Raw genomic sequence first — 26599 nt, 5'->3', positions numbered from 1 at the left:
AATGCAAATGAAATTTCAAATATACAAAATGCCTCCAAGGTATATGTCACTATACATGTGTTTATTGTTTTTGTTTATTTTTTGCCTCGTTCATATGAATCAGTTCCTCAGTGGTTAATTTTGTTGCTTTGGAGCTGGAAACCAGTCAAAACCTGCATGGTCCTTAGTCCCTAATCCTGTCTTCTCAGAATTTTAAAACGCAGTCAATCCTAACCTTAAAGGAACTCCTCTGTTGGAGACCTCTTTCATCTTGGATTTAGGAAAATAGCAATCACAGTATCAGAGGTTTATGACTAGTTCTGAACAAAAAAGTGCCCGCGGTGATGAACTGTCAGTTAAGTTTAGTGCTCTTCCACTTTTTCTTTTAAAAGTTTCATTTTCTCCTATAATTATCATTATTATTTTATCATAATATTGTCAAAGTATATCCTTTCCAATTCAATATTATTTCTTTTTAATGTAGCATCACCTAGGATCTTGGGAAGTAATCATTTTAGTCAAAAGTTACTGGAGGCTTATCAACGATTGGGAAGTCAGCAGCCCATGAGAACACGGCTTCTAACCCGGCAGCACCGCCCACCTTCTGCACCATTGCCCTAAGGTGTCCAATTTGCCGTCTGCCTGCCTTGCAGGTTCACTTCCGCCATTTGACAACTGGCTGCTCCCCAGTGGTTGATCGAGAGAGGCACTGGGGAGGTGTTAGTCACCAGCATCCTCGGTGCTTATTGTCTGTTTGGAGCTGCCTGATAGGGAAACTTGACAAACCAAAACCCTGGTCCCTACTTTTAAGAGGTGGCTTTCACATCCATCTCAGGTCTTGAGGCAGTTTCTTCATGAGTATCCGTGGAAGGTTTCTGGTTCCTTAGAACAGTAGAGCATCTACTGCAACGTGATGAACCAGAGCGGAAAAGCAAACACTGTTAGGCAGTTAGGGCAGGGAGAAATTTATCAGAAATGTTTGTAAATCACCCATTTCTTCAGCAGACTGGCCTCCACCAGTATCCCTATTTTGGGAACTTGCTTCCATGGTGGGGTGACGACCTGGGGCTTTTTTCTCAGTCACTCTCTGAAAAAACAATCTTAGGTTTTGGTGTGGCTTAAGGATTTCCCCCAAAGAACACTCGTTTGTTGGAGAACAGTAATTTGTTTAACCCTTCACTGTTTGGTTTCATTTACCCACGTATGAGTTGTCATTCAACAATTAGTGACATGGTAGTTCCAAAAATAGGAGAAGCTATTGAGGACAAATTAAAACAAAACAAAACATCAGAATAAAAGAAAGAAAACCGAAGCATTTGTAGGGACTACAAGTCAAAGATACAAACCAGAACTGAAATAAGTAAAGCCAGACTGTGCACCAAAGCCATTACTGCCACTCATACATGACAGTCATTCTTTTAAGCAGTTTGTCACTTAGGTGGCCTGATACTGCAAGGCAGTGCCCAGGGATAAATGGACAGCCAGATTTTGGGCTACATTTTATTCTGAAATGCAAATACTCTTAGAATTAGTAATCTAAGTCACCAGCATCTTAGTGAAAGAATAGAAATTCTTCATTTGTAAACCAGAGGGTAACTAGAAAAGAAAAAACTGTGTTTACATGATTATGGATGAGATAGAGGTTAGTAATGTCGAGAAGTAAAGTGTCTTGTCTTTTTTCTACTTTCATGATTTTTTTAACCTATAAATGTTTTTAAAGGAAGTAGAAGTTCTGTAATTTCCCTTTATATCTTACAATGTTCAAAATCCAAAGAAAATGAATCTCAAGTTCCCATGCAACTCTAGCATTTTTAAAAATTACAAGCTACCAGAAACGTTTCTTACTCTCTCATTTCTGTACAAGTATTTTTAATGTTATTAGCCACAAAAGTTAACAATGAAAATTTAAATTATCCTTCTTTTAGATAAATCCACCTGAAGTCATATGCTTAATGAATACAATCTTATTTGTACTTATTTACTGTCCCTTGTTTACTTGGAGAGGTTATTAAATCATAACAGTTTGGTTTAGGTATCAGTCTTTGTTGATTTTGAGAATAGTTCTTACTGCCTCACCTGAGGATGAAACGTTTTAAAGCTGGTTTCAGAAACCATTTGCTTTTGACAGGTGTGATGCATAAAGATACACAGTAGTTGGTATAGAGATACTTGTTTAAAGCCGTAATTAAAGTCAGACATTGGGGATGCTATAAAACACTGTTATGCTGCTATTCTCGGGCATATTTCTGACTGTAACAAAATGCAGCTCTTCTGGATGTTGTGTTGTTGAAGAGCAAACCCTATAACAAGAATTGTTTATCTTTACTCTGAAAAACCTCAAAAATAGGCCAGACTTTTGATTACTTGATTCACACAATCACTGCAGTAATTAAATGTGCAAAAATCTACATTAATTGGATGATTTCTTGAAGTCTTAGAAATTTGTATTATGGTTTCTGTGTATACTCGGTGGGGAAGAAAAGAGTTTCAGAACTTACAGAAATACAGTCCCCACTCCTCATCCAGAAATTCATTTTGTACAATTTCCTGAATGTATATACTGTGTAACGTGAACTTTCCCACTTTTTAAAATAGTGATTTTTTTCTTATTCTTACCTGTTTGATATAAAACTATTTTTTGAAATGTTTTTGGCAGAGAGAGGTTTCCAACCTTTCTAGTTTATCTTCTGGCTCTTGCTCATAGTGCATTGTTTCTTTGTATGTTTTCTAACTTTGTTTTATGAACTCATCTTCAGCTAAATTTTCCTGGATGTAGATTTAGGGCAAGTCCTCCCAAAATAGCTTTGTGTTTATTTTATTTACCATGTGTCTTGGGAAAACCATTGGCTGGAACTTAATCAGAGTTTAATGTCCTAAATCTACTTTCATATCCTAAACCAAGTGTGAAGACATTCCCTGTGGATACTCATTTTCAGGATGACAACCGTCCCTCTCCACCTACCTGAAACCAAACATCCTTCCATGTCATCACTCTGCATTGGTTCACTAGTTTATTTTGTTCTGTTTTATTGTTTTCATTACCTTTTCACTGAGGCTGTCATCCTGTTATGAGTCTCAGAGCTGTTTTTGAGAGTCTCAGTTCCAAGTCGTCTTTACTTTGCAGGGATCCAATCCAGGTTCTCATATCTCTCACATGGATGTTAAAATGCAAACTCTTTGGTTATGGAGTCTGGCAAAGCGCCCCACGTCCCCAGTCACGTATGAGATGGTTGTAGAAGGAGCTGCAACTGATCTTCCAGGAGTTTCCCTTATAGTGTTGTAAGCTCAGCGAAGGTGGAGGGATGGTTCCCAGATTCTCTAGGGTGCGAGATGAGAGGCTTATTTCGCAAATGGAGATATGATTATATGTTTTGAGCAATATTAATAAAATACTGATCCATATAGCTAATCAGGTTGCTCTTTTCTCTTCTGGCTTCTTTTTACTTTAGAATAAAAGGAGCAGACTTTAATTCAGAAAAAAAAAATGTTTTAATACTAACCCTTGATTTATTCTCAGTAGTGAGAATGTTGAAAGTACTTTAAATTAAAATGTAAGTAAGCATAAAATCAGAGAAATGAAAGTCTTTCAGTTTGGGTAGACTAACCGGGAAAAGACTCATTTTTAAAACTGTGATTGGAAGGTCAGCAGCAGGAATAGGGAATTTGAAATTTATTCTTGCCTTTGCTCTCCTTGCACTTCTGAGAAGTATTTGCAATATACCTGGAAGATTTAGTTGCTGGGGCTAAAAATAGATCACCAGTGGTTTGAGTGTCCCACAAACATAATCCCTCCCCTAATGTATATATACCCTTATAATTTAACTTATTTTCCTCTAGAGAAATATGTTCTAGAACCTTGGGAACAGGACTTCCCACATGCTCCCCGTTTCATGTCATCTATCAAAACCAGCAGAACAATCCTTAAAGCAAGGACTCTTGGTTCCCTTTTTCAGAGACTTGAGTCTTGAGTCATCCTTAGGGATAAGGAAATTAAAATTACTGGTTTTCCCCGCCTTATTTATAAAAATGTTTTCAACAGAGCTGCCTAAAAAGTACATTTCTGCCATGTTATTCCTACTTTCTGATTGCCGTTCACAGTGAAATCTTAGGCATTCTCTGGAGAATAGTGGTGCTGGGTCAAATTCTGTCTTTCATATGCTGCAAAATGAACCCAGCCACCTGATGGTGGAGCTTCCTACCAGGCTCAGGTGCCAGGCCTTCTGGCAAGCTCCTTGCACGATCCCTTCTTGCCTCTTCATTTGGTGTACACTTACCCACTGTTTACAGTAGTTCATTTCTTTGCAACATGAGTCCCGAAGTTTCAGTCATTGGATATTAATTAACTTAGTCATGCATATCTCCATGAATAGACATAGATTCTTTGTTCAGAATATTGCCCTCTTTTCCCCAGACTTAGTAATTAATCTACCTCCACAAGAAACCATTGTACTTACCTGCTTCCAGACAGGGTAATCCAGACAGTGTAGGGGAATGCTGTTCTTTCAGGCAAAGGGGAGCTCTTTTCAGGAAAATCTAGTCTTGCCAAAAGCTTTCCCTTTCTCCAGTATCCATCTTGACCTTGCACACAGTAGTTTTGAGAACTGTTTTCAATACCTTTGACAAGATAATTCTCCCTACTAATGCAGAAAAATCTCTAAAATGCATTTCCTTCAATATGTTTATTCTCCGTTATCTAGTTCTGTCTTAATAGTACTTGATAATTTAGTCACAATCATAATCAAGTCATCTTTGTGTTTACAAAGCCTTTTCTCCGACATCTCAAGCATGAATTTTACGAATTAAGCAATTATTACTGGGATATAATTATTCCTATTTTGCGGGTAATGAAAATAAGCCATTGAGTAGTAAATTGGGTTTCTTGGGGTCACAGGAGGAATTACAGCCGAAGCCTTCCTTTATTCCTTTTGACGTGCTTTTCCACGTTGCTATAAAGTCCTGTTAACATTTTCAGGATTTAGGGATTATACATGTATGCATGTGAGCCAGGTTCAAAAGGAGATGTGAAAGCCCACCTGTTTCAATCGCAAATAGTTAATGACGGTCTACTATGAGTCAAGTCATTTTCTGGGCTCTTGAGATTCCTCAATGAAGAATCCAAACATCCCTGCCCCGGTTGTATGTTAGAAAGGTTTAAGTGCTATAAAAACAATCAAGCAGGGACGGGAATGTTGGAGGGGGCAGCAGGTTGTAGTATTTAAATAACATGATCAGAGTTTTAGGCCTCAGGAGAAGATGAGATGTGAGCAAAAATGGAGGCGGATGATTGATTATCTGAGTCACCCTCTTACCAAAATCTGCGATTATTCTCCCATAGCTTTTTCCTTTGGAGAAATAGTGCTATACTCCACAAGATGACCTCCGTGTTGTAAAATAAAATCCTGTACTCCACCCAGCCCTTCTTACCCTCAGCAGATGGCCTCCTGTCTTTCTTTGTTTAGAAAATTGAGTGCCCTGAGATTGCCGTCTTCAGCGTTCTGCCCAAGCAACAAACCTGTCTGTCCAAACTGACATCAGTCTCAACTGCAGTCTCATACTCGTCATATTCACTGCCTCTCCAAGGACTTGTTTCTCATTGTAAATACGCTGAAGTTCTCTCATACTAAAAACACTTTCTCAATCATATGTGTCCATTTAACTACCATTTAAACGCGCTCTTCCCCTTCTCATCCAAACTTCTCAAGAAGTCTACCATTCCTGCTTCTACTCTGTTTACTGTTCAACTAATATAATCTGATTTTTGCTACCAACACACATATAACACTATTGATTGCTCTCTCCTCTTTTTCTGTTTTAGATAGAATTATTGAGAATAATTTTTATGAAGTAAAATTCACGCTTTTTAGCATTCATTTCTGCAGTCTTTGACAGACACATAAAGTCACGTAATCACCACAGTCAAAATATAGAACAGTTCCATCACCCAAAAAATATTCCCTCATATTTGAGTCATGTTCTAATTCTGTTATTATTCAGCATATTCTTCATGGGTGATTTCATCTACTCTAATGGTAAATGGTTCCCGATGGTATGTGCCAATGATTTCTAAATTTTTATCTCCATCCCATTTCTCTTCTGAGCCTTAATCTCATGTTACCAGTTGCCTGCCCAGTATTTGCACTTGAAAATCCCAAGTCATCTCAGATTCAACACGTCCAATACTAACCTAATCACCTATTTCCCTAAGCCTCCTCCTTTGCCTTAGTTAGTGCCACTGGCCTTAATGAAGCTAAACTCCTGAAGCCACTGTTAATGGACTTCTCCCTTGTGTCACTTTTCTTTCACATAGTCATTTAACAGGTTTCTCGATTTTACCTGATAGGATTATTGAATTTGTCACCTCCTCTTTACTCCTTTCTACAGCTATTTTACAATTATGCTTCTACAGGGATTCCTCTCACTTTCCTGGCTCCAGTTTTGTTCCCCTTGAAGTTCATTCTCTACCAAGCAATCATCTCTTTAAAATATAGATCTGGCCTCATCACTCCTCTTTCATGTCTGCTTAAACCATTCAGGGTGATGGGTAGCAGTGGGGGCCATTCACCTTTAAGATAAACTCTCAGCTTCTCACTTTTTACTACAAGGTCTTGTTACATTTAGTTACAGCAGCAGCCTTCTGAGTATATAAGCATAGGATCTGAATGTAAACTTTCATGTATTTGGTTAAGCTGAACACTAGCAGTAAAGTGTAATGGTCAAGACCAAGGCAACAGAGTCAGATATTCCTGAGTCTCAGCCTTTCCCTTGGTCTGTCTCTGTGACCATTGGGCAAGTTTCTTAACCTCTCTGAGTCTGTTTTCTCATCCAGAATTTACTTGATAAAGTTGTAGTGAAGGTGACATGTGATATGTGTAGAGCACTTAGCACAGCGTCTGACACATCATAACTGCACTGTCCGTGTTCAGTATTATTAATACTTCTATTTCCAGCTAGGATTCAGGGCCTAAATCTTCCCTTTGAACTGTACTAATATTACACAGAACAAATGGGTGTCATGATCTCTGCCCTTAGGAATTTATGTTCCAAAGAAGAGAAGCTCAAGAAGATACCATCTGTAAAGTTCTTAATTAAATTCTGGACGTGAAATGGTAGAAAATCCCTTCCAATAGTCCCTATGCTTGTTTAAAGTCTTTTATACCCATTCTGTCCCTTCATCTTCACAGTGAACAGATGCATCTCAAGGTGACCTTTGCTTCATTTGGAAGGGGGAGGTTCTGCTTAGAACAGTGAAGTTTAAGGAGAGTCTGTACCATTAAAAACTTGAAGACATTCTTTAAAGTACAGGCTAGTAATAACATGATTCATTTCCTGTTTAGGTCAGGAATAGAAAATTAGGTAGAAAACTGAAGGGAATGGGGGAAAATGAAAAAGGACAGCCAAAAAGTGGAAACAACCCAAATGTTCATCAGGTGATGAATGGATAAACAAAATGTGGTGATGTGTATAAAATGTGCATATTATTCAGTCATGAAAAGGAATGAAGTACTGATACATGCTACAGCTACAAGGTTCATGGATGAACCTTGAAAACAGTGTGCTAAGTGAAAAAAGTTACAAAAGACGACGTATTGTGTGATTCCATGTATATGAAATGCTCTGAATAGGCAAATCCTTAGGGACAGAAAGTAGATTAGCAGTTGCTAGAGGTTGGGGAGTAAAGTAGGCGGAGGGAGTGCCGGTGGTTATGGGGTTTCTTTTGGGGGTGATGAAATGTTCTAAAGTAGGTCGTGATGATCATTGTTGCATAACTGTGAATACGATATAAACTATTGTATTGCGTACTTTAAAAAGGTGTATTTTATAGTATGTGAATTATATCTCAGTAAAGCTGACATTTAAACAAAATGAATAGAACTGAGTGGATGTGCTAGCAGCATCTATGTAAGAATCTTACCAGGCATGAGCCTAAAAATTTCATGCTAAACAGCCTGAAGATAGAAATGATTCATGTTAGGGAAGTTATAGTTTAGAAATTGAGGAAGCAGGTTTCAACGAAAACACCATAATCAAGTGTCAGACATAGAGGAGTTTTGGGGTACAGCCAAAACCCACATTGTCTTTTGGAGTATTTTATGTCTGAAGTATGTATTATTTTTATTCTGTCTTATTATTGTATTGGTAGTTACATCTTCCCTGAGTTGGAAAGGGTATTCTCAGGGAGATAGTGAGGGAACCACTGTAGTAACCGTTCTGTGGGCATTGTTTGATGTCACATATACGGAACACCCCACGTGGTTGGGAAAGCAGGATTGTTATTTGTGGTTGAAACACATAAGGGGTCTGTTTTAAGTGTAATGTTTCTGCATTTCTTTGTATGTAACTTGGTTCTTGGGTATTTTGCCTCAGTTGGGCCACCCTCTCAAAGACCTCCTATAGCTTCTACCCAGGACCTTTCCGGGCCTTTCCTGTCCTTCCAGCTATCCATCCCATTCATTTATTGATCCATCTGTTCAAATCCTTTTTCTTTCTAGTCCATTTCATGTACTCACATTATTACCTCAGCTACTGCAATTCTGCTTTGAGACTTCTCTTAAAAAATATTTTCAGCACTCATTTCTCAGAAAAGTCCTCCAGAGAAAATACTGTTTTGGGGTGTATCTGGCCATGAGTTACAGACAGAGTTGTTTCAAGGTCTAAGATCCAGGCTCTGAGGTTCGCCCTCAAGGCCCTCTGTCCCTTGTCATTGTCTGTCCCTAGGGTTACTTTCCCCACCCCTTTGATGGGTGCTGATTCCCACAGGTAGCCCTGCTGCTACCTTCTCAACCAGACCATATTAAAGGACCTCTTCAAAATTTACTTTTTTCAATATGACTATCTTCACAAAATTTTCCATTCTGTTAATTGTTTGGTTCTAAACACCTAAATATGTCAATTTAGAATACTTGAGAGGGTTTTATTAATATTGATATGTACACATTTTATCTCTCCAGCTTTCTCATACCTTCTTCAAAATTCGAAAATCTGATTCATATTCCCCACAAAGCTTTTATTAAGCATTTGTTGACTCATTTAAGCAAATGAATAGGTTTTTGTTGGTGTTGATTTGTTCTTGTGTTTTATTTTGTTTTGTGGGGGGTCTGGGGCCATATGACCAGCGCGAATCAAGTGTATTTAAAATAAGCCATACCACCTAGTAGGAAAAATGTCTTGATTTTAATAATAATAGCTTTCGTCAATTAAGTGCTCTCTATCAGACACTGTTCTATTAACTTCTTTAAATTTTACAACGACCCTGTTAATCCTATTTTATAGACGAGATGGAGGCACAGGAGGTAATACTTGCTGAAAATGGCAGTCAGCATTCAAACTCATTTCCACAGCCAGTGCTCATAACCAATGCTCTATATTGCTTCTTATGATAAACTAAATATCCTGTAAAATCTTAAACTTCAACAATCAAAATTTAAAATTATTTAAAATAATTCTTGCAATGTAAGATACTCATTTTATATTGGAGGTGAATGTAATGTTCACATAAAGTAACAGTTGAATAAACAAGTAGATGATGACAGGTTCAAATTTAAATGTTCTCACCTTTAATAGCTAATATGGAACAGCAAAAGCACAGGTGTCATCCTTGGTCCATTAGTTAATACCCAACTTTCTACTGATTCCAGAATTCCTGCATGTAACCTAGGCTACACCTTAGCACCTAATGTACCATTTAAAAAATAAAAAGTTATTTATGTGACAGCATTCAGTATTCAGTGAGATACTTGACAACATCTGAAAACCATTAGGGTTTTTATAACATAATGCTATCATTAATAGTTGTCATTTATTCAACAATTACGAGTCCCAGAGCTGTCATAATTTAAACTAGTAATTATCGTATAAGGATGTAGTCTCTCTTAAATGTGATACTGCACATAGTAAGATATTAAATAAATTTCCAAAGGATATTATTAAATCATGTTGTAACCTCTAAAAGCATAGCTTTCCTGAACATGTTGCAAATGGGGTCTACTCTAATTTTAAAACCATGCCAAGATGCAAAATAGCATGTATAGTATGAAAAAAATGAAAAAGCTGTATACACATTCACACATATATGATTGCATGGACACCAATATTTTCCAAAAGATAAGTGAAAAATACTTAATAATGGTTTTCTCTGGGAATAAGATGAGAAGGAGTAGACTTTCTCACTTTTACATCATTGTTCTGATACATTGTTTTGCCCATGAATATGAGGTAACTTTTGTCATAAATACAACCAAAAACAAGTTTTGTTTTTTTTGTAGTTATGTTTCTTGTTGTAATTCAAATGAGAATTATCCATATATATGAAAAATGGATGGTCAGTTTTCAAAACATATCTACCAGTCTGTTTTTGATAATTCCAAATATTCTTCAGGACTCTACAATGCCTCATTTATGATTCACATCAGTTACTATTATTCAATAATATAATATAAATAGGAAGAATGGAAGTATTTCTCAGAAATTTATTTTTTGTGTAAATTCCTGATATCATTTGTATCAGGTCAATTTTTCATAAAAATAGAGTGTTTAAAAATTCCACTTGTTTGGATTTAAGCCTAAGTACTATTCAGTTCGTCAGATATTTGAGCAACGGTAGTTGGAATAAACAGATGCTGACATTTTCTTCACATTTCAATAATAGACTCTAGATTTTCTCTAAACTTTGAATTTATTTTTAGAAGAACTTAAAATACTTTCTTTTAAAAGAAAGGACAAGTTATATAATATATATTGATATATATATTATATATGTTATATATAATACATATAAGGACAAATTATATATATGTGTGTGTGTGTGTGTGTGTGTATATATATATATATATATATATTTTTTTTTTTTTTTTTTTTTTTTTAATTGGGGAACAGTGTGTTTTTCCAGGGCCCATCAGCTCCAAGTTGTCCTTCAATCTGGTTGTGGAGGACGCAGCTCATTGGCCCATGTGGGAATCGAATCGGCAACCCTGTTGTTCAGAGCTCACGCTCTAACTAACTGAGCCATCTGGCCACCCCTAAAATACTTTTTGAGTACATATTCTGATTCATAGTTAGGGACACAACGAAGAATATTCAAATTGGGAACTATTGAAAAACCAAGAAATATGGATGGCCTCTTCTTTTTTTGATTTCACTACACTAGCTAGAACCTCCAGTACAATGTTGAATGGGGAAAAAAAAAAGCTGCATCCAGTTGGAAAGAAATAAAGTAAAGCTGTCTTTGTTCAGAAACAACATGAGTATTTATATAGAAAATCGAAAGGGGGAAAAAAAGAAAATCCAAAGGAATCTCTACAAAAAAAAAGGCTAATAAGATAGTAATTGAATCTTAGCAAGTTTGCAGGATACAAAACCGAAAAAAAGTGTCTTGTATTTCGAGACATTAATGAAAAATCAAAAATTGAAATAAAAACACTATGTACAAAGCATCAAAAAATATGAATTTGAAAAAATTACAAAAGACATGCACATTAAAACCTTCAAAATATTGCTGTAAGAAGACTTGAATGTCAAAATATATCATGTTCATGGTTCAGAAAACTCAATATTGTAAGACGTCAGTTCTATCTATAGATTCAACATAAACCCAATCAAATTCCAGCAGGCATTTTTGTAGAAAAAAAGTTAACGGGAAAAGCTGATTCTAAAATAAACATAGAAAACCATAGGACCTACAATAACCAAAACAATTTTGCAAAAGATTTGGACTTACATTGTCTGATTTATTTATTTATTTTTTCAAAGATTTTATTGGGGAAGGGGAAAAGGACTTTATTGGGGAACAGTTTGTACTTCTAGGACTTTTCCAAGTCAAGTTGTTGTCCTTTCAATCTTAGTTGTGGAGGGCGCAGCTCAGTTCCAGGTCCAGTTACTGGTTTTAGTTGCAGGAGGCCCAGCCCACCATCCCTTGGAGGAGTCGAACCGGCAACCTTGTGGTTGAGAGCCCACGCTCCAACCAACTGAGCCATCTGGCCACCTGGAAGCTGAGTGCACTCATTGACTTCATTCTAGTTGCAGAAGCCCATGTGGGAATCGAATCGGCAGCCCTGTTGCCCAGAGTTCGCGCTCTAACCAACTGAGCCACCCGTCCACCCAAATACTGTCTGATTTTAAGAGTTATTACAAGCTTCAGCAATGACACTGTGGTATTGTCATCAAGAAAGACAACTAGGTTAGTGGAAGAAAACAACAGAGAATCTAGAAAAAGACCCATATATAATATGCAGAACATAGTTTTGGAAAAGGTGCAAAGGAAATTCTCGTACATTGCTGGTGGGGATATAAAATGGCACAAGTACTTGGGAAATGGCTTTCAGTTTCTTAAAAAACTAAACAAAAACTTACGTATAACCCAGCCATTTCACTCCCAGGTGTTTTACTCAAGAGAAATGACAGCATATGTCCATACAAAGATTTGTACACGGATATGCACAGCAATTTTATTTGTAATATCCCCAAACCAGAAATGACTCAAATGTTCATCAATAGATGAAGAGAGGAGGGAGTAAGGATCACCGTTAGGGTGTGTGTTGTTACGCATAGTGGTTCCCCCAGGTTGAGATTGCAGTAGACTCCTCTGCACTGGGAATGTGGACTCACTGGTGATCAGATTGGAGGTGTTTTGTTTTGTTTGAATTCACGTTTACATATTCAAGACAATGAGCGGTGATATTTAGAGATGAAAAGCATTGAGTAGACAGAAAGATAACTACTTGGAGTCTGTTCTCTAATTGATTTTTATATTTGTGCTGTAGTGATTGACATTTCCTCATTTGAACTAGATTTACCTTAAATATTAGCAATCTATTTTGATTACAGAAAAAGTGGCAAAAAGCATTTATTGAAATTCAGAAATGCCTAAGAAACTGCAGAAAGAGCAGTAAAATATAATACAGAGGCCTGGAAAATATGCTAATTGTCTCATTGGAGCCTTTGTTCTCACTACTGACAGAATTGCATAATAGACTGTCTTCTACTGAGCTTTCTGGAACAAACCTTCTACTTCGAGTTACTTTGCCATTTTATTTTTCTAATCACTTGACATACCATGCTGTAGGATAACAGACAAACGGCATTCTTCACACTCCACATCCTCTCCTGCTACAAAAACAAAAGACCGAACTTAACCAAAATGAAAATAAAGTTGGAATTCAAACATTGGAATTCAAACAAGAAAGTGAGGGAACAAGGTGGAGTTGGAGAGGCTGGTATCGTGTTGGACTTTGGAGTTATATCTGTGTTTTAATTCTAGCTCCAACCTCTACTCTCTCTCGAGTTGGAACAATTCAGATAACCTCTCTGTATTTCAGTTTCCTCATCTCTGAAATGGAAATATAATAGTACCTGCCTAACACCAAGAGACCAAACCAGTGTTTGTTGTTGTAGAGAATTAACCTTGGATTTAATATTGATTCCAGGGTATTTATTCATTAACAGATTTTCAGTGAGCATCTTCTGTGGGTCAGATACTGTATTATACACTGAATATACAAAAGAGACCAATAAAATACAGTCGTTATTTTCAAAGGGCTCAAACTCTACTAATGCATTCTTGTATCCAAGTCTTTGATTGTATAGAATAGCAAAAGTACATTAAGTGTGTTGGTGGTAAAAGTTTTTAGCACTGCTAGGACAGGAAATGGTGCTGCTATTGACCAGAAGGTAGAATCTAAATTTTTAGCTCTCATATACTTCAGAAAGTAGAGAAACACACAGTTTTAAAGATTGTGAGGCTACTAGTGGTTTCATTCTCATGCCGGTGAATCCATTTAAAAATCTTTGGATTTTAAAGTAGTACATTCATAAGTGATTGAGACATTATCAAAAAAGAAGACTTTTGCTTGCCTTAATTTCAAATTAATTAAAAGGCATATTTTCTTTCCTGTTGGTGGTGGTGGTGGTGGTAGTGTTTTTAAAGATAACACATTATACTTAGAGAAATTCATTATAAAATTATAATAAATAAAATTTTGAATTTTGTCCTGGCGAAAGGAAAATCGAAAGACAATGATATGGAAAAGATTAATCTATGTATAGAATACCTGCAGGTTAGAAAAAAAAAAAACGCCAGCAATCTAATAGAAGGTTGAGTAAAGGATAAAAATTAATTCACAGAAAAGAAAGAATAGCCAATAAAAATAGTGAGTGTGGAAGTACCGGTTTTTAACTATTAATTTGGCAAATACAATACCAAGTACCTGTGAGAATAGAGGAAATCCAGCTCTCTTGTTTCTGATAGGAGTCTAAATTACTTGAACATTTTGGCAAAGACATATGGCGGCAGTATCTGTTAACAGAAGTGTGTGTGTGTGTGTGTGTGTATGTGTACTGTGTTTGACCAGCTTTTGAAATGAAAGTTCCCGTAAATAAGGATTTAAAAGTGGTTTTTGTGGCAAGAAAAACAGAAAATGTCAGATCTTCTAAGAGGAGTGGTACATGTGTATTGTGGAATTTGTGCAGCTGATGTATGAATGAGATGGATCTATGTGCTAACCTTGAGGGATTATCATAATAAATTAAGGGGCGACATCATTTTGCAAAATAAATTGCCTAGTATGACGTCATTTCTCTACTTGAAGTAAACCTGTATAATTGATTTTGGTTATTTGTATGAACCATAAAGTTATGGCCGACTGTATACCAAGGATTGTGGGTGTTGTTGGCTTCAGCAAATAGAATTTGCTAGTTTGGGGAGAGGGCTATTACCTTTATATTTGTTGTTTCAGTTGGTACTTTTGTCCTTTTTAAAAAGAAGAAAAGTAAAAGAGGAAAAGCAACGAAAGTTAGGAGGAAGAAAAAAACCCTTAAAATCCCATTCTTGGATGTGCAGTTATATATTTCTTTTTATAAATTGAAAAATACATGCATGCTATTTTAAAGACTAAAAGCACTGTCATTTTTTAGCAGGTTCATTAGCTATATCGATATGTTTATGTTTTAATTACTTTAGAAATCACCCAAATCACTTGAACACCTTTATTGACGTTTAGTTGACATAATTAGAAAAACATAACTGATATAACCAGTAGACAGAAAATTAGTGAAGCTGTAGAAAATTTGAACAGCATAATCATCCAACATGACCAAAGTAACATGTTACGAAACACTCAAAACAGCAGATACACAGGTGCAAATGGCAAATTTACTAAGATAATGTGGGTCATAAAACACGTCTGAATAAATGTCAAAGGATTCAAGACAAAGCAGGTAATGTTTTCTGACTACAATGCAATTAAATTGGGAATCAGTAAGAAAAAAATATCTCTTGAAAATATTGGAAAACTAAATAACACTTCTAAATAACCTATGTCAAAGAAAAAGTCAAAAGGGAAATTAAAAAGTATTTTGAACTGAATGAAAATGAAAACCCAAATCAAACTTTGTGGTTGTATTCATTTCCCATTTTTGCTATATCAAATCACCACAAACTTAGTGGCTTAAAACAGCACAAATTTATTAGCTTCCAGTTGGGAGGTCAGAAGTCCAAAATCAGTTTCACTGAACTAAATCAAGATACCAACAGATCTGTTTTTTCTGGAGGCTCTGTGAGACAGACGACCTGTTTCCTTTTTCCCCCCCAACTTTCAGAGGCTACCAGTATTCCTCAGCTTGGGGTCCCTTCTGTCATCTTCACAGCGAATAGTGTAGCCTCTTCAAACCCGTCTGGTTCTCCTGCCTCCCTCCCACCTTTAAGGACCTTTTGATCATACTAGATGCACCAGGTTAACCCAGGATAATAGTGTCCCCATCTCAAGATCCCTTAATTTAATCACGTCTGCAAAGTCACTTTTGCCACGTAAGGTAACATATTCACAGGTTCTGGGGATTGGGACATGGACATCTTTAGTGGGGCACATTATTCTGCCTGAGACACTGCTAAGACAGTACTTCGGCAATTTACACCACTAAATGCCCACACTAGAAAAGAAAAATGGTTTCAAATTATTGACCTCAGTTTCCACCCGAAGAAACTATTAAAAGAACAAATTATATATAAAATGAGAAAGGGCTGAGATCTAATGTGAATGTCACGGCATAGTTGATAACAGACTATTGTATTACTGAAACTTGCTAAGAAAAAAGAACTTTAATGTTCTCACCAAGAAAAAAAAAGATAAATATGTGAGGTGATTGATGTGTTAATGAACTAGAAAAGGGAATCCTTTCACAGAGTATGCGTAAAGCAAATCACTACAGTGTACACTTTAAATGTCTTACAATTTTTTGTCAGCTATACCTCAATAAAGCTGAAGTTCAAAAAAAAAGCACATTAAACCGAAGGGAAATAATATAGTAGGGGAAATAAATGTAATAGAAAATAGAGGGGGAAAGATCAGTAAAATCAAATGGGTGGTTATTGAGAACATCAATAAAATTAATAAATCTACATTTTGATTCTTTGATGATGTTTAATGTTAAAGTTAGGAGTAAAAAATTTTAAATTGCATTATAGATACATGTTTTTGGTAGAATTTTAAGTCTAGACTACTCATTTTGTTAAATATACTTTTTTGGTTCCAGTGCTAGGCCCTAGGGAGACTAGCTTATACTACTTAAGTTACTGTGAAACAGTCATTGAGCACAAAGCCTATTTTTAATAATGGGAAGCATAATTACTAAGCCATCCATACATTTCAAATAGCAACACCTGAGAAGATGCTGGAAAAACACCAGTAGACTTACTCTCTAGTGTTTCTTTTGGTTGACATCTCTAAGTGACCCATCTTTATATATTTTTATCACTGTCACCGTTCTTTTCCAGTTCTCTTACATCGCCACTGTAAAAATTTATCCTCCTTTCACCTGGGTTTCTTTGCTCTGCCCCAGTGCCTTAGGTAAATCATCAAAATGTCCACATTCTCATGAGGATGTGTAGAAAAAGACAACGAACAAAATAGGATCCCCAGCCTCAAGAAACTCTACAGAATTCTTGAACATGATGTAATCCGAATAATTTAGTGCCAATTTTTAGGATTTCAAATCCAGAAGGAAAAAAAGTAAAATGTGAAAAAATGACAGAAAAGGGATTAGAACTGGGTGCTAAGAGTGGGAACTCTAACAGAAAGTTCTATTATTGGAACATTCTACTCTATGTAGAACCCTGTGACAATGCACTTGGGTCCTTCTCTTACCACTAGTATTCTTTTTTTTTCTTTTTAGTTTCAAGTGTACAAAACAATGTAATTTTTAGACATTTTCACCCCTGACAAAGTGATAGCCCTCCTCCCCCAATCTACTACCCCTCTGATGTCACATATAGCTGTTACTATTCCATTGATACTATTCCCTATGTTGCACTCCACATCCATATATTTAATTATAGTTGACATTCAGTATTATTCACCTTTATGTGTACAGTGCAGTGGTCAGACATCTATGTACACAGTCCAAACATAGATCTGGAAGTTCTAGCCTCAGCAGCCAGTCAGAAAAAAAAAAAAGTCATCCAAATTGGAAAGGAGGAAGTAAAATTATCATTAAATGCAGATGACATGATACTATATATAGAGAATCCCAAAGACTCCACCAAAAACCTATTAGAACTGATAAATAAATTTAGTAAAGTAGCAGGATACAAAATAAATATTCAGAAATCAATTGCATTTGTATACACCAATAACAGACTATCCGAAGGAGAAATTAAGAAAACAGTCCCATTTACAGTTGCTTCAAAAACAATAAAATACTTAGGAATAAATTTAACCAAAGAAGTAAAAGACCTGCTCTCAGAAAATTATAAGACATTGAAAAGAGAAATTAAAGACACAAATAAGTGGAAACATATACCATGCTCATGGATGGGATGAATTAATATAGTTAAAATGTAAAGTATCTATTCTTAAGTCTTCCTGGCCTCTGGACACATTCATCTCAAGTCTTAGAGCTGAGGAGTTCGTGTTATATTCCAAAAGAACAGAGAACTAGAAGGGAGACTTTTTATGATTCAGGGTCTCTTACCTGGGTACTATGTGGCCACGGGATCTTCAGCTGGTCTAATTTCAGGCACTTGCAGATCATCCCATTCTCGTTACCAGATTGTTGGGACAAAAAATTGAAATCTTCTCCTGACCCAGAAAATTCTCTCCCCAAATGTAGAAATGGAAGAAAATAATTTTACTATTGAAGAAGCATTAAGAGTGCTGTGAGCATCACGGGCAACTCACTAATTAGATTGCGTACCTACCTGACTAGTAAAGAAATAACTAATAAGAAATGATATAGTAAAGAGATGCAATATTAAGTATCTTGAGTAAAAGTTGTTTTCAGATTTATATTCCATAGCTAATGGAATACCTTAAGATTGAAAGGTAGCCTCTCATGTTTATGTAAAGACTGACAGGACTAAAAGAAGAAAGAGAATAATCTAGATATGGGAATATCTTTATGTCAATGATAGCACTAATGTTTGTCATTCTTGTACTTAATATGCAACATTTCTGACATCTGAGTCAGGATTTCAGAGGAGACACGATGACTTAACTACTTGGAGAAAGAGTATATGTTCCATGTCACATTTTTACAGAATAGTTCCTCTGGAGGCATCATGCCCTTGTCTCTTACCTGCTCTTGATTCTTCTCTCCCTTTGTCGTCTACCATTTCACATAACAGTGTTTCCTCAGGATTCTAACTGCCTCCAGCTTCAGGGGAGGCTGTTTTTGCCGACTTACACGGGTTTACTAACCCCAGGGCGTGTATGAATCCTGTATATTAGCCCCTTTTCTCTACATCCAGCAGTTATCTCCTGGCTTGCACAGAGACACTTGTTAGCTTTTAATTTGCCAGAGTTCCGACTTGATTCTAATAGAGCCTGTATATAAAAAGTAAATGAAAAACAGGGGACTCTTCCACTTACAGGGATGACTTGTCAGGCATCTTACAGATACCAAAAAAAAAAAAAAATCACTGCATTGTGCTTTCTTTTCTAAAATGGAATCACTGCCAGTTATAACACTTGCGAAATGGTACAGTTTTCTGGAATATGTATTCCATTCATGGGGTAAGAGTTGAAAATAGAAACATTTCTAACTTGATGCAATCCTTGACATAAATTCTAAACCTGTGTCAGTGAGAAGACAGAGAATCTTCCTAAAAGTCAATGATTAAACTTATCTGTGTCCCTAATATTTTTCTGAATTTATACATTAGTCATTTCATGAAAAGAGCTCTGAAGGAAAACATGATTTTTCTGCCAATGTAAAAATTTGCAAAAATCTCTAAGTCATAGTATTGCTTTTTGTTTGCATTTACTTATATTTTAAAGTAACAGAAATTAAATGTGCCTATAGGAGTTGAGTTTTTATGGGGGGTGGGAGAGGCTGCTTTAGCCACCTCTGACTTTACATAATTGTGAATCTCATGCAGAGATTGTCAACTTGTCCTTTGGTGCTTTAGTGCAACACAAGGAGAAAAGAAAGAATCTTTGTCTTTGTCTTCGGCATGTCAGTAATACCTTCCACACACAGCTGCTATTATTTGTTCAGGCAACAAATTTGCCCACGCTGTGTAAGGAACTTTGCTTGGCCCTATGGATGGTGCCTTAAAGAATACTTTGCGTAAAAGAGTAAGCCAGTGAAATCCATTATTTTGAATGGCCATCAGTCAGTCAGTATTGTGTACACGATGTGTTAGAGTAAAAATCAGAGGCAGTGAATGAAGAGATCATCTCATAGTTACATCAGTGCAGCAATAACGGCCTAAGCTATGGGGTAGGCATTGGGAATGGACTGGAAAGGAAAGAACAAATCTGGGGCCGTCTCAAATTTAATTTCCTTATTCTAGCTAATTCTGCATTCATTGTCCTTTAAATCAGGAGTCAGCATCTTGGTCTCTTGATATCTCTTCCGCCCTTCTTACCTCTTCATTTAGCACACCCCAAGTTCACTGCACATCTCTATTAGTAATGGTAAAATAGAGGACATGTATCACCATCTCACTAGATACTAGGTGTGTATCTGTGTTCCATTTTTAAAAGGATCGAGTGTCTTCTAAAGAAAGGTGCTTTCTCTCAGCTCGTTTTGTAAATTACTGCTGTAAATTAAAACTTGAGCCACTTGAACAGCGTCAGTGACAATTCCTGCTATGTTAAGTAGCTAATTTTTTTTAAAAGCATGCTAAACGTTACGTTACCCACGGAAGAAATGTGTTGTCTATAATGTTTTTGGGTTGGGTACATTTGACCCATTAAAAAGAAAAGTTTTCTACAGCTTTGTTTTTTCCTGTTTAGAGGCAGGATAAGTTTATATTTGATCCCAAAGAATCCTCCAGAAAGTGTTCTTCCCCTTTTCCATGATTGGAATAGAGCTGAATTCATGCATATATGAAATTTAAAGTGAAATGTACAGATTCCCTTAAATTCTGTAACTCTTAAAAGGGATTCTGCTATGGAAGCAGAATTATTGAGCGTTTTGGAGAAATGCACATAAAACAGACTGGTTTTCTAAATCAGAAGAGTCATAAAAAAATGAAGAGACCACTACATGCATACATACATACATGAATATATATATATATATATATATATGTATATATATATATATATATATATACAGTATAAGACTGTGAAGCAATAGCAAATTTAAACCCACCCACAGTTACCATAATCTGAGTTCCATACTTTGAGAAAATGGTTTACCTTGAGTAGGCCACAGAGGAAGAATGACAGCTGGTCTAATAATGTTTTCTTGTTCAGTATAGTCCCTGAGTGGAAGGATAAAAAAAAAATTGAGGTGTACGTAACAAAGGAGTTTTACAGGGTTTTTTGTTTTGTTTTGTTTTTATGATGGCACAGTAATTTTGAGAAATGCGTTAAGTGTCTCCTTTTTGATACTTGCAAAAATGGTGTATTCCTATTCTACTCATAAAAGATTTGAGGCTGTCCTGGAGAGATTGGTTGGTTCAGTCTCAATGAATGATCTTATGTTTATTTCTGTAGGGATTCTGATTAGATGGTACCCTTCAGCTTTGTGTTTATTCACTTTTCATAATGTCTCTATTAAGTGGCTCTTCGTTGACTTTCTCTACCCATCTGTCTGTAATACCACATTTCTATCTGTTGACTCGTGTTGCCTTCTGTATGATCCTTTTAATATATTCTATTCGCTATCTGATGTTTAAATTGTCTTTAAATTGTACATCCAAGTGTTGAATGATATTTTTCTTTTAGAATTTGTAAGACAGATAAATTTTGAAAAATTCTTTTTTGTAAGCTTAATTTTCTATCTAGAACTTCTGATACAATTGAATAATTTAGTAAAAATTACCTGTTTTCTTTACTTAATTTTCACCCAGCAATATAAAAGTGTAGGCCAACAATATTGTTCTGAAATGAGAACTGAATGTTGAAGTCTTACCTAATGAAACCTCAAACTGTCCTTTTATCTAGAAAGCTTTAAAAAACAATCTAGAATTTAATATTTTGTAGCTTAAAGGAACCTTAGATATTATCTAATATCTACACTTACACTTTCTAGTTGTATATGCAGGGGCCTGAGAGGTATGACTTGCTTAAGACCACACATAGCTGATTAGTAACAGAAGCAGACCCATGTCTAGAATTGGCTGGTAGGCCAGTTTCCTATCTATATACTCACCGCATACTGAATTACATGCCTAGGTATGTCCTACCCATGAAATGGGAGGAACCTAGACCACCGGTTGGAAGACTACATGAGCTGATGCGAACAGTTTGTGCCTAAGACATTCACCATTGCAGTCTCTAGGCCACAACTACACAATTATCATCCATCTTTCTCCTCAGTATGGGCGAATCCCTCCTTTGTTCTGCTAAATTCAAATACTAGTATCATTTAGATGTAATATTTCCAGTGGGAAGTAATGGCATCCTGATCTTGTATTTCAGCTCAGACAGCTATAACTGCACCAAAGATGTGGAAGAAACCAAAAGATCGGACCCGAACCACTGAAGAGGTGTTAGAAGCAGAATTGCAGGTATGGGGCCGAGATAAATCTCTTTAGCCCATTTTCAGAACAGTGGTGCCATTTCCTAAGACAAGTGTGGCTTAGACCTCTTTCTTGAGATACTGTTTTGCAAGTACAAGTTGATATGTTAAGCTCAGAGGCTGATTTTTTTTAAAAGCCCATTTACAGAATTTGAAAAGATTTTTAATAGCATGTTCAATTTCATTGAATTCTTGTCTCTTTCAAAATACGTCTTATGAAATGGCAAAAATAAGTTATTTAATTTTTGGTTAACCCTTGATCCCCTCAATTGAATTATTCCTATATTAACCAGATGGAAAGAACAGTCTGGTAAAGAAAGATGGAGACATTGTTTCAAATACCCATTGGCAATGGTGGTAGAAGTCATCAGGTACTATTTAGGGACATTCGTTTTGAGTCTGTCAACTTTTAACTGCATCTCAGTAACATAACTTTGCACATACGGTTTGTTTACTTGAACGAAGCCACACCCGATTTTGCTGGGGTCAGAGCACACCAGGTCCAGACGCTGTGAGGAAGAAACAAGGGCAGCTCTAGTCCTAAGGACTGTTCTCCCAAGTTCCTAGTCTGCAGTCCCGCCGTCCTTAGTGTTACGGACTGAAGCTTATAAATGAAGAGTCATATAAATGACCTCTGTGGTTTTTTTCTTTTTGATCTCTTCTTACATCTATTCAAATGATTTTTATTGAATTTTTAAGATGATAACATTAAAATGTAGAAATTATTTTTAAATAACTTTATGTGTATTTCCTAAGGCTTTTCTATCTAGTCATAATTCTTACCCTCTCCAAGCAGCTCACAGTGCCCCTTTGTTACTTCTCCCTGTCCTGTATTGCTCTTGCATGATGTTCTGTTGATGTCACAATTAGTCCCATAGCAACCACTAAAATGTTCCATAGGTGTGACTTCATTGTGGTAATTGAGGATAAGAATTGACAGTAAATGATAGAGGTGCAAGTAGTTGTACACTCTACTTGTGTCTGAACAAGAAAATGTTGCTTCTACAGAGAATAAAATACCTTCCAAAGGCAGGGGACTCACATATATGCCTGATGTGGCCATAAGAGCTTCATAAACTGGTTAGCTTCAGATTCAGCTGCTTTTGATTCATTTTCTTCTGTTTCGTGTTCCTTTGTCCTGTGACTAGATTTCTAAGCATTATTGAATATTAAATGGGTAGACCACCATTCCTGTGCCTTCAGATACTATGTTTCCCTGAAAATAAGACCTAGCCGGACCATCAGCTCTAATGCGTCTTTTGGAGCAAAAATTAATACAAGACCGGGTATTATGTTATATTATATTAGACCCAGTCTTTATTATATTATTATTATTATTATTATTATTATTATTATTATAATAAAGACCCAGTCTTATATTAATTTTTGCTCCAAAAAACGCATTAGAGCTGATGATCCGGCTAGGTCTTATTTTTGGAGAAACATGGTATTCACCCTCTTTTTAGGTCGGAGGTTGGCAAATTTTTTCTCTATCGTTCACATAGTAAATAGTTTAGGCTCCTTGGAGTGTATGATCCCTGTCACACTTTCTCAGCTCTGCTGCTAGTCCAATAGTAGCCATAGACAATGTGTAAAGAAATCAGTGTGACCATATTTTAATAAAATTTTATGGATGAACATTGAAATTTGAATTTCATATTCACATGTCATAACATAATCTTCAGAGTTTATTGTTTTCAAACATTACAAATGCATATACTATACTTTGTGCACTGTACAAAAACAGTACAGTGGGCCCCATGGGCCAAATCTGTTTGCTAAAAACCTGCTTTAGATTATTATTCTTCATGAGAACTGTGTTGACTCATTTTGAACCAGTCACTTTTTTCTTACCTTATAGTTTACAAGTATAATAAAAAGGTACTTGGTCACTTGCCCACAGACTTTTCTCAGAACTCCTTGTCCCTTTTCATAAGACTAAGCATTTATTAGAGTAATTTAATAAATATTGGTTGTCATGTCTTTATTGTCTTCACTGAGCATTGAGCTCTCCTTAGGAAGATTTTTCTCAGCCTTTTAAAGAATGTGTCAGGTATCAGCACATTTTAGATACATACTGGGTTGTTATGTCATTGCAAATATTTTATTAAATTCTTTAAATTATAGCCTAGAAAGATAAAATGAAAGATGAGTCCTTTTAAAATAGCTAATCAAGGCATCTTAAAATTTGCCTAAAATTTTTAGGATGTTCATTAATCTTTACATGGTTGTCAGTCTGATTTTCTAGCACTTCGGAAACACATGCATTAAGCAGGCAGTTTTGTCAGCTAAATTCTTCTTTCAACAAGTTCCTATAAAAGGTTTGCCTTGCCAGTCCAGCCAATAAGGTGCTGTCTTTTTTCAGTCTGGTTTGCTGAGTAAACCATTTAGGAACTGTTAGACATTTACAAACTAGTTAAATAGAGCTTCATCCTGCTGAAAGAAAAATAATCATCGTAAATATTTAATACACTATTTTTGAGGATTCCCTTGAAAAATATTCCTTCTAACAATGTGTCTTAGATACCTTAGTGATTCGTTGTTCTCTGAATCATGGTTTGTTTTTTCATGGAACAAGTTTCTTTATACTGATTTTTCCAGTTAGAAATTAACTTTCCAAGAAATACAAGTTAAGTTATCAAACAGAAATGAATCTCTTTGTTGTTGATTTTAAGGTGTTTATTGATGGACACTAAAATTTGAAATTCTGATAATATTCACGTTATAAAATACTCTTCTTCGAAATTTTTTTCAACTATTACAACCTCTGTAGAGAAGAATACCCAGTACATTTTTTTCCTCTAAAGTAGCATTTTTTTCACATTTTAATAAGATCCAAATAAGAATTATATAAACTATATAATAATAGTTCTACTGCTGCTGTTTAATAAGTTTAAGTACCATTTATAGACTTAGGTGCCAGATTATTAAAGATCTTTTTAATGACCTGTCCTTAATTATAAAGTGGTATTACAAGGTCATTATGAGTTAATTTTGACTATATTAGAGTGTAAAATAAGAAAAAGTGTGGCTTTTAATTCATGATTCAAACTTGGTAGATCTGTTTTTTTCTCAAAGTTTAAAAGATGCCTATTTTCTGCCGTATTTTATAAAAAGAAATCATTTTTAGCCTTTATTTTTTTCTTCCTTTTCAGGGAGCTGTGTGTGTGTGTGTGTGTGTGTGTGTGTGTGTGTGTGTGTGTATGAACTTACTCAATTTTAAAAGCAAGACCTAAAAACCATCTGTTTATATTTATAACATTTTAAAATTCATTGTTTTTCCCCATGATCTGATGTATAGTAGAAGAAAATTTACTAGTATTATACCTGTTATAATCACTTATGTAACAAAGTAGGATTTGTTACATAGTAGGATAAACTCGTTAAAAAAAAACACATAATTTCATGTATCAGCTGGGGCAACCACTTTCTGATGTACATAACATTCTTTTATACAGTCCTCTGTTGAACGATTCAGCAGAGCCTGTAATTTGGCTCTCAGAGTGAATTTGGCTCTCAGAGTGAATTTGTCAATTGGAATGCCTATTTCCTCTTAAGTGCTTCTTCCAAAGAATTGTTTTCAGAGTACTTGCCCTTTGTGAAAAAGAAATAGACTTAAAGTTCATGGAGAACTTTGCCTTAGTTGTTTTGATGGTTCATATGGACCTTAAGGAATCCATTTTTGTTTGATAAACTGAAATGGTCGGAAGTAATCTGGTGAATAACTTCAATTCTATTTTGCCTTTTAAAAATAGATAGGATGCACCAGAGCCCAGATGTCTCCCTACGGGATTATATTCCAAGCATTTTTCCATATGCAGTTTGAGTAAGGTCACAGCCTTAGAGAATTCTAAGAACCAATATACAAATAGATTTTTTAACTACAAGTGGCTCCCTTGTAATATGAGAAATGATCAGCTTTGTGGGACTTAGATACTTGAAACTATTCATCGAACTCTCCATTTGGTAGCCAGAGGACAGGACAAAAAAAAAACATACCGTGTAGTGTTTCTTTTTATATTTGCTGAGATTTGGTGGTAAGGGTAGGCGTGCCTGATTTAGATGTCTGACTTGGACTCTTCCACGTACATCAAGTTCCAAGGATTAACAGTTCTTTCCATTCTAACCTTTGGTACATTTAGATTTCATTAGTCATGTTAAAGCGTTTCAGTAGCCATCTGAATTGTCTGCTTTATCCCAGGAGATGAGATAAGTGTTAAGTCAACTTACTTAACTTACTAGTACCATATGCTGAACACAAGGCAGCCTTGAGTGACATGTCTTCTTTTCTCTGCTTTTGGAGGGGGTAGGTGTAAGTCTTCGTGTCTATTTACACCAGTGAAAAAAAAGTAACCTCTGTGTTCACTTATGCTTTAGCCTAAAGCTGAAGAGGAGCTTTCAGGTGACAAAATACTTGAATCCGAACAGGATAAAATGAGCCAAGGGTTTCATCCTGAAAGAGACTCCTCAGACCTAAAAAAAGTGAAAGCTGTGGAAGAAAATGGAGAAGAAGCTGAGCCTGTACGTAATGGTGCTGAGAGTGTTTCTGAGGGTGAAGCAATAGATGCTAATTCAGGCTCCACTGATAGTTCTGGTGAAGGGGTCACATTCACATTTAAACCAGGTAAGTTTATCCCTGCCTTCCTGTGCACATCTTCCC

At 35.9% G+C, this 26599-nt stretch overlaps 1 protein-coding gene across 25 annotated transcripts in view; it reads left to right on the top strand.

Moving 5' to 3' along the window:
- EIF4G3 (eukaryotic translation initiation factor 4 gamma 3) overlaps positions 1 to 26599 on the top strand; it is a 283104-nt gene that overhangs the window by 188301 nt on the left and 68204 nt on the right. For all 25 annotated transcript variants that reach the window (XM_033113798.1, XM_033113794.1, XM_033113792.1 and 22 more), the window contains 2 exons: positions 21840 to 21928; positions 26317 to 26563. In XM_033113798.1, the coding sequence (XP_032969689.1) occupies positions 21840 to 21928; positions 26317 to 26563 (336 nt within the window). The remainder of the gene's footprint in view (positions 1 to 21839; positions 21929 to 26316; positions 26564 to 26599) is intronic.

Source organism: Rhinolophus ferrumequinum, chromosome 9 (genome assembly GCF_004115265.2).
Source record: "Rhinolophus ferrumequinum isolate MPI-CBG mRhiFer1 chromosome 9, mRhiFer1_v1.p, whole genome shotgun sequence".
Classification (NCBI taxonomy): Eukaryota; Metazoa; Chordata; class Mammalia; order Chiroptera; family Rhinolophidae; genus Rhinolophus; species Rhinolophus ferrumequinum.
This window is presented reverse-complemented; position numbering and strand designations above follow the sequence as displayed.